Genomic DNA, 8,851 nt, shown 5'->3' with positions numbered 1-8,851 from the left:
ACTGATGTCTAACACCACACTTCACGTACGCCACGACCTCTGACCTCTACACGCCCCACGACTACCAAACCCCCACCCACCCCGACGTCTTCAGTACCACCGCACCGTCACATTGAAACACTTTTAAGGCACGTTTTGGCTACAGAAAGGCGTTAAAAGAAGCGTTTTACACTCGACTACGGAGATTTGCATCTGTGCTAAAAGGTATAGTTCGTCATAAATAAAAAAAAAAGAAAATTCCAGAATAATTTACTCATCGCCATGTCGTTCCGTTTCAGTGGAACACAAAAGTAGGAATTTTTTAATCGTCTTTTTTGTCTCTTTATGGCAGGAAATGTGTGAAGATTCTTCAGAAATTCCTTCTTTTGTGTTCTAGGGAATTTTTGAATGACATGCACTGAAAAATTTTTGGTCTAATTTTGCAGTACAAACATCTAAAATTTTTTAAATCGCGATATATTTACTTGAGAAGCAAAATTAATTAGTTTATGCGTAAAACAAGACAAAATATACTTCATTCGAAGGGAAAACAAGATTGCTTTTGTTACCCTATATTGGCAGATTTTTTCTTGTTTTAACCATAAACTCCCTCAATTTTTTGACAAAATAAACTGACCATCCTGACAAACCATAAACCAAAACATTTTCAAATAAATGTACAGTATCATGATGCAAGAATGTTTAGGTATTTGTACTGTAAACAAGACCAAAATACTGAGTAAGATCATTTTTTTGCAGTGCGAGTTTGCGTAAAAGATCACATTTTTATTTTTGTGTGGGCAATCCCTTTAAGATGAAAGAGAATGATGGGAAAGCGTGTAGTCAGCATCACACATGCAGTTAGGATCAAACGCAGCTTCTGCTGGTTGTATTAAAGCGGAAGGGAAGAGAGAGGGAGGGCCGCGCCAAAGAGCTTCACGGCAAGCAGTGCCGCCCAACTCTCAACAGAAACCGAGAAATCTCTACATCCGACATGGCAAGCCATCTGCTACCGTGATGCCGCAGCTCTCAGATCAGTGACCGGCTGCGATTTCAGACCAGAGGAGGCTGTGAAACTCCCTGAACCGCTAAAACACACGAGTTCTGTGGACCACATTCACAGAAAACCTGTTTAAAGACCCTTAAAATCAGGAATTTTGTGGGTTTTATGTCACGAGGCTAACATCTATATGCGAATGTACTATTAGTTTACATATCAGGGACTATGTTTTCTGGCAAAGGATGACACAATAATAAAATAATGCTTTAATGAAAAGTATTTAATGAATGTACAGTAATGAAAAGTAGTTCACCCAAAAATGAAAATTAGCCCATGATTTACTCACCCTCTAGCCATCCTAGGTGTATATGACATTCTTCTTTCAGACTAATAAAATCTGAGTTATATTAAAAATGTCCTGGCTCTTCCAAGCTTTATAATGGGAGCCCAAAATTTGAAGACCAAAAAAGTGCATCCATCCATTATAAAAGTGCTCCACACGGCTTTGGGGGGTTAATAAAGGCCTTCCGAAGCGAATCGGTGGGTTTTTGCAAGACAAATATCTAGCTTCCGGATCGCCTTCCATATTCAACTTACAAAAAAAGCGTCACTGGCATGACGGTGCGTACAAATTCACTCACTCACTCACTTCATTCACTGCCATTATAAAGCTTAGAAGAGCCAGGACATTTTTAAAATAACTCAGATTGTGTTCGTCTGAAAGAAGAATGTCATATACACCTAGGATGGCTTGAGAGTGAGTAAATCAGGGGCTAATTTTCATTTTTGATTTTTGGTTTAATAAAATCAGTCATGGCCATGTTATGTAACTCCTAACAATACCCTTAAGCCGTTACTAGAGCCGCATCCCAATTTAGAGGTCGCATCCTTCAAAGGCCAATTGAGTCCCAGCGGTGCGACGAAGGCTGTCCCAATTCAAAGGCTTCTTAAAATGTTGCATCTGTCACAGTAGCTAGTGCTAGACAACAAGAACAATCATCTGTAGGCTAAACCGTCCCATTTGACGACGCTCGGTCCGACCTTTGCGGCCTTCGTAGGATGCAGCCTCTGATTTGGGACTAGTGTTTTCAAAAGTACAGACTTCGGTACCAAGTCGGTACTTAAATTTTAAAAATGTGACGCTACCAGCGTTTCCGTCTAGCATTTTGAGCGCTGTTGAACAGATGCTAAAACACCTGTGATTGGCCATTGTGTTCATGCGCTCAACACATGGGCGTCGGAGCCATTGTATGAGGATGGGACAAGACCCACCCAGTTTTTACGATCAATGATATTGGACCCACTCACTTTTATCGTCTCTAATTCAGCACATGTCTGTTCACCTACCCCTAACCGATAAACACTTGTTATTAAACACGTTAGACGCTTTATTTCCACTTTTCTAATATTTTCTTCATTTTTATTGAAAATAAATGCCTTTCCGATCTGATATGTGATGGGAAAAGGGAGTAGAGCGAGTTCGGCAAAAGGCGGATTCGAACCGAGGTTCGATTTGCGTCAAAACTTGATGCCATGCATCTTACCCCTACACTATTGCCGCTCTAAATGATTCAGGGTTTTCCGTAATTTTGTCTGGCCCAACCAGACGTTTAGCAAACAAGGCGGTATATTTATACTTAATGTAAATGGCATCTACTCCAGTAAAAAATTTTCTGAGAGAGGACCCACCCACATTTTTTTTGCTTCCGACGCCCATGGCTCAACATATATGTCTGTGACTGGCTTCAATGATCAACGCTTCGAAAACATGTTGTAAATGGACGTCTTTGACGCTCTTCCCCGAGTGCTTACACAGATACGGGAGCGTTTGAATGCAGGCATCTAGTCTATCAGCGGATATATTAGGGATCCGTTGAAAGACGCCTGCTAGCAAACGCTCCTGTGTGTATCTGTGTAAGCACTCGGTGAAGAGCGCTGATCATTGTAGCCAGTCATAGGCATATATGTTGAGCGTGTGAGCACAATGGCCAATCAGAGGTGTTTAAGAATCCGTTCAACAGCGCTCAAAATACTAGAGGGAAACGCTGGTATCGTCAAATTTTTTTGGCACACTCTGTACCGAAGTCGGTACTTTTGACAACACTAATTGGGACACAGCTTATATTCTCGTACCTTATTGCTTAATTTTAGCATATACTGTACACTAGCATTCAAAAGTTTGGGGTAAGTTTTTTTTTTTAAAGGAAATTAATACTTTTAGTCAGCAAGGATGCATTAAATTCATCAAAACTGACAGTAAAGACATTTATAATGTTACAAATTATTATTAGGGGCCAAGCACCGAAGGTGCTGAGGAACCTATTGTATCCGTTCCCGTATTCTTCTTCTTCCGCCATTGAAGTCTATGGCAGCCCATAGAACTGTTTGCGGGAAAGTTGTAACGATTTGACATTCTAATAGAGGATGGTCCCAACATTAACCAAACCAATTTTGGTGTCTCTAACGCAATCCCTCTAGCGCCACCACCTGTCCAAATTTGTACTCATGTTTGAAGCATAAGGGCTAGAAACGATTGCACCCTATGACGTCATTTCCCGTCATTATAAATTTCCAGCCGTTTGGAATTTTCCCAAAAACCTACTTTTGCGAACTCGTCCTAGACGGTTCGTCCAATTTGCACGAAAATTGAACCAGATCATCTTCAGGCAGTGCCGACAAAAAGTTATGGAATTCAAGTAGATTCGTCAAATCGTTTTCGATAAACGCGCAAACAGATTTTATTTAGCGGTTGCAAAAATACACTTAAGGCTATATCTCCGCAACGCTTTATCGTATTCAAACCAAACTTGGTACATGTCATCACAAGCATGACCTGAGGCAACATGCAGTGTTTCGGCGCAGCGCCACCTACTGAACTGTTTGTCCAAAAATCATAAAAGTGGTCTCGTTAGATTCAGGATGTCATGCCATTTTGGCTGTCGGACATTTTGAATTATGTGCTAAAATGCTGTATTTTATGAACGCATGAACAGATTGTTACAAAACTCGGTTTGGGTCATCAGCACGAGTCCCTGAAGGAGCCTGAGAAGTTTTGAAACAGCACCACCTAGTGGAGATTTTTTTCCCCCAAATGCTTATAACTTTGGGTGTGGTTGACTTATTTTCAAGGGTGTAACTTTTTTTGTCTCCTGAATCCTTGCCGAGTCCAACGATACCAGACTTGCCAGGTTTCGACTTTTGGTTTGTGCAGCGTGGTAATTTAGCGCTTATAAAACGTTAGCTGATATCGCTAAAACCGCTAGTCCGATCGAGACGAAACCAGCGTCAGAGGTTCGGAAACATAGGTCAATACCAAAATGCCAGTACCCAAATGTAAAAATATTGATAGTAAGGGGTAGTAAATCCAATCAAAGTCAGGTGTCAGTAATTTTTTACGAGTTTTTTCATGTAAATGTCTATAACTCCAAAACGAAATGAGATATTTTCACCGAAACTGACACACACATGTATGGGCTCACTCCGAGGACACAAAAAATGTAGGATTGTGCCTCTTGGTGGGGCTATAATAGAACAAAACATGACATTGGCTCTATACAACTCAATGTTCTAATCTGGGGTTTTAACATTTTTGCTTAAAATTGTCTTCACTCATTTTTTCAGTTGGTCTGCTGCTAGCTTCCTTGTTTGCTTCTGTTGCGCTTGGCCCCGGTATTGCTGCTTGCAGCTATATTTATTTAAAATAAATGCTGCTCTTTTGAACTTAATTCATCAGAATCCATCTGAATCCTGATAAAAATGGTAACACAGTATCATGGTTTCCACAAAAAATGTTGTTTTCAACATTGATAATAATCATAAATGTTTCTTGAGCAGCAAATTAGAATGATTTCTGAAGGATCATGTGACACTGAAGACTGGAGGAATGACGCTGATCACAGGAATAAATTACATTTGAAAATATATTAAAATAGAAAACAGCTATTTTAAATTGTAATAATATTACGCAATATTGCTATTTTTAGTGTGTTTTGATTAAATGCAGCCTTGGTGAGCAAAGATAATTCTTTCAAAACATAAAAAAAATCTTACCAACCCCAAATTTTTTAATTGTAGTCTATATGCATGTACACACGTTGCTTTTTTTATCTGGGCAAACGGACCAAAACGGACCATGTCCTTTAGTCCACAAAGTGTTCTAGAATGCGATTGTCCCTTCCTCCTAACGTATACACACCTGCTCCGACTAGCATTAGCTATTAGAAGAAGAAAAATCAGCCTGAAATGCAACACAAAGAGCTTTGAGCTTTCCTTGGTGTCTTTAAGACACTAAATCAAATGCAAATGCCACAAATCTGAAAAAAAAACAAAACAAAAGGTTTCATACAAAGATAAGAGCGTCTCTCTGAGCAGTTTTGGCTGAGTTCTATAGTACCATCTTGTTCAGTGGCAAATAACAAACAAATTAGTGTGTCATTATCCTCTCTGCCAAAATAAAGCCATTAACGTTCCAGATCACACATCTAAACGCTTCCAATGGAGCCACAAAGAGTCAAAAGAGGAGCTTTCCATCAATCCTCTCAGCAAAAACACCTCGAAGGCCAGACACACTCTGTGCAAGTTGAAATGGAGTTCACGTCTGCTTCAGGCCTCGGACGCGTTTACATCAGGCACTGCCAAAAATCGAATATTCGTGCCGTACGGAATCAAGTCAGTCAGTAGCGAAGCTTTCGCAATAAAACAACTTTCTGAAGTTAAACATCTCTGAAAAAAAGACTCATAGCTACCATCGTACATAAAAATGAAATGCCTTATCGTATTTTTTCCTTTATTATTGCCTGTGTTGATTATCTGCGGATCTACTAGTGAGTCCATATGGCTGAACTGAAACAGAAATGGAAATGGACGGCCATTTGATCAGCAAAATGTTTGGAATCAAATACTAGCAAACTGCTGTATACACTGTTTATATGATATAATTATGAATTGCAAACCAATTTTGTCTGGTAACGTTTCTTCAAAAATGAGTTAAAAAGGAGTACAACTGAAAGCAATCGCATAGATTCCTATTGAAATTTGGCAAATATTGCAGATCATTTGCACTCTATATTAATACAGTACATACTATAGATGAGTAGTATGCTAGTATGCTTTTCCAAACACATCCCATGCAGTCCCTACTGTCATCTTCAGCTGCTTTTGATTGGACGATACCAGATATGACCTCACTGTAGGCACACCCCCTGCATACACACACCGCAGGGTCATGGGCAGCTCCCTTTTGGTCAAAATATAGGCACACACACACACATTCTTGCGCGCATACACACACACAGAAGCTTTAAAAACAACTGACACAAGGCCGTCTATTTAAAAAGTTATTTTCCTCTTATAAAGCTTTCTGCATAAAGACTGCACATTAAAAAAAATATAGAATACAATTCTTAAAACCTTTTGTCTCTACACGGGAAGAAATTGAACATCTGATTATAACGATGAGCTAAATACACACTGAGAGTGTTTCGTACAGCATTCTCTCTCTGACAGGGTTAGAGGTCGGTCACTTTGTTCTCCAGCGCTGCGGCGATCTGTTGCAGTCTCAGTGTTAACTGTTTACTCTGGGCGGCAGGGTCTTCATCCAGAGACTTGATGATCTACAGACACAGTGGAGGACCATCAGCCTTTACTTCACAGACATTTCAAACTATTCATCCACCTATCAGTCGATCTTGTGTTTCAATGAAGCTGTCCGTCTGTCTGCCCGTCCGTTCGTCTGTCCATCTGTCCATCTGTCTGTCCGTCTGTCCATCTGTCTGTCCGTCTGTCCATCTGTCTGTCCGTCTGTCTGTCCGTCTCTCTGTCCATCTCTCTATCTATCTCGCTATCTATCTATCTATCTATCTATCTATCTATCTATCTATCTATCTATCTATCTATCTATCTATCTATCTATCTATCTATCTATCTATCTATCTATCTATCTATCTATCTATCTATCTATCTATCTATATGTCTGACCGTCCGTCTGTCCATCTGTCTGCCCGTCCGTTCATCTGTCCATCTGTCTGTCCATCTGTCCAACTGTCTGTTCGTCTGTCCATCTGTCCGTCCATGCATCCGTCCGTCCATCCATCCATCCATCCATCCATCCATCCATCCATCCATCCATCCATCCATCCATCCATCCATCCATCCATCCATCCATCCATCCATCCATCCATCCATCCATCCATCTATCTATCTATCTATCTATCTATCTATCTATCTCTTTCTGTCCATCTGTCCGTCCGTCCATCTGTCTGTCTGTCAATCTGTCTATCTGCCTTTTTGTCCGTCCGTCCATCCATCCATCCATCTATCTATCCGTCCATCTGTCTGTCTGTCCATCCATCTGTCTGTCTGTCCATCCATCTGTCTGTCCGTCCGTCCGTCCGTCCGTCCGTCCGTCTGTCTATCTATCTCTGTTTGTCCATCTGTCCATCCATCCATCTGTCTGTCTATCTATCTATCTATCTATCTATCTATCTATCTATCTATCTATCTATCTATCTATCTATCTATCTATCTATCTATCTATCTATCTATCTATCTATCTATCTATCTATCTATCTATCTATCTATCTATCTATCTATCTATCTATCTATCTATCTATCTATCCCATCTGTCCGTCCGTCTTTTTGTCTGTCTCTGTCCATCTCTCTGTCTGTCCGTCCGTCCGTCCGTCCGTCCGTATTAGTATATTAATCTATTCATGTTCAAATATGTATAGTGCGTATGTAATGAAAGTCTATATTTTAGGTTCTGTTACTGTGCCACCATTTATTTGAAGATTTTCCCCCATCACTTTCAATCATTTTTATCTATTCATTTAAATGGTCCTGCTGTGTGACAAATTAATTTCAACCGTTCAATTATTCCATACAGTCTCTCAGTTAATATAAAACTACATGGATTTGAATTATACAAGAATTCAGAAATGCTGTTAAAAAGTTGAAATGATGAAATCAAGCATGTCACTGTTGTCACTCCATATCAATATCCTGTGTGTGTGCGTGTATGCGTCTGTTAGTGTGTATGTGTGTGTATATGCGCGTGTGTGTATGCATATGTGTGTGTGAGCACTCACCCCATCGTAGTATTTACTGGCGTACCGGTAGAGCTGGTGAAGAGCTACTTGTGTGTTCAGTTTATCTGTGTGTGCCTAAAAACAAACATGAATCAACACCAATCTCTTCATGTTCCAAAAAAAATCACAGAAAGCCCATCACACACTCACCCGTGACACTTCAGCCAGATGTGTGTTCATTTCCTGGTCACTGACTGACACCATCTGCCGGATTCCTTTATAGTAGCTGTGGAGAAACACACCATACATTTGATCCATACTGCCAAAAATACAGACCTTCTGACTGACATGTAAAGCAAAAAACCATTTACTTATTTGACATTTAGGGGCTGGTAAATCAACAAAAACAACAAAGCAGAATATCCTGCTGTACTCAAGTATAACTTATTTACTTGCTAAATGTTCAAAGATTTGATGCCTTCAAACTTTAGCAGACTAGCTCAGAATCGCTCATTGTAGCCGCCTGGAAACAATCACAACTTATAAAGTTGTTATAAAACCTGTCGCGCCAACTTGCCGAGATATTGCATAAACCCAGTCAATCATTATGTTGAGAAATTTCTCTCCATTTTTGTGCACAACATGCATCAGACTGTCTGTAAACCACATGTGGGCGTTGGGCTGGAGGCTGAGACAATGTGCAATGCTGGAGCACTTACTCGTCTACCATCCTTTTGTAGGTGGAGATCTCCTTTGCATAGAGTAATTTGTTGCTGGGAGAATCCTGGAGGCAAGAGAGAAAATAAATGTAAATAAATGATGTGTTTCTGGTCTTTATGCATCTGTA

The 8,851-nt window shown here is 40.1% G+C and overlaps 1 protein-coding gene across 2 annotated transcripts in view; it reads right to left on the bottom strand.

Moving 5' to 3' along the window:
- Positions 1-2,183: 2,183 nt before the first annotated feature.
- The window catches only part of plxnb2b (plexin b2b), a gene marked incomplete at its 5' end in the record, with an annotated part of 62,495 nt that continues 55,827 nt past the window's right edge, over positions 2,184-8,851 (bottom strand). For both annotated transcript variants that reach the window (XM_079809419.1, XM_079809420.1), the window contains 4 exons: positions 2,184-6,591; positions 8,065-8,139; positions 8,215-8,290; positions 8,724-8,788. In XM_079809419.1, coding sequence (XP_079665545.1) covers positions 6,487-6,591; positions 8,065-8,139; positions 8,215-8,290; positions 8,724-8,788 — 321 coding nt within the window. In that variant the 3' untranslated portion in view covers positions 2,184-6,486. The remainder of the gene's footprint in view (positions 6,592-8,064; positions 8,140-8,214; positions 8,291-8,723; positions 8,789-8,851) is intronic.

The sequence above is a fragment of the Gobio gobio genome, assembly GCF_949357685.1.
Source record: "Gobio gobio genome assembly, chromosome: 25".
NCBI lineage: Eukaryota > Metazoa > Chordata > Actinopteri > Cypriniformes > Gobionidae > Gobio > Gobio gobio.
This window is presented reverse-complemented; position numbering and strand designations above follow the sequence as displayed.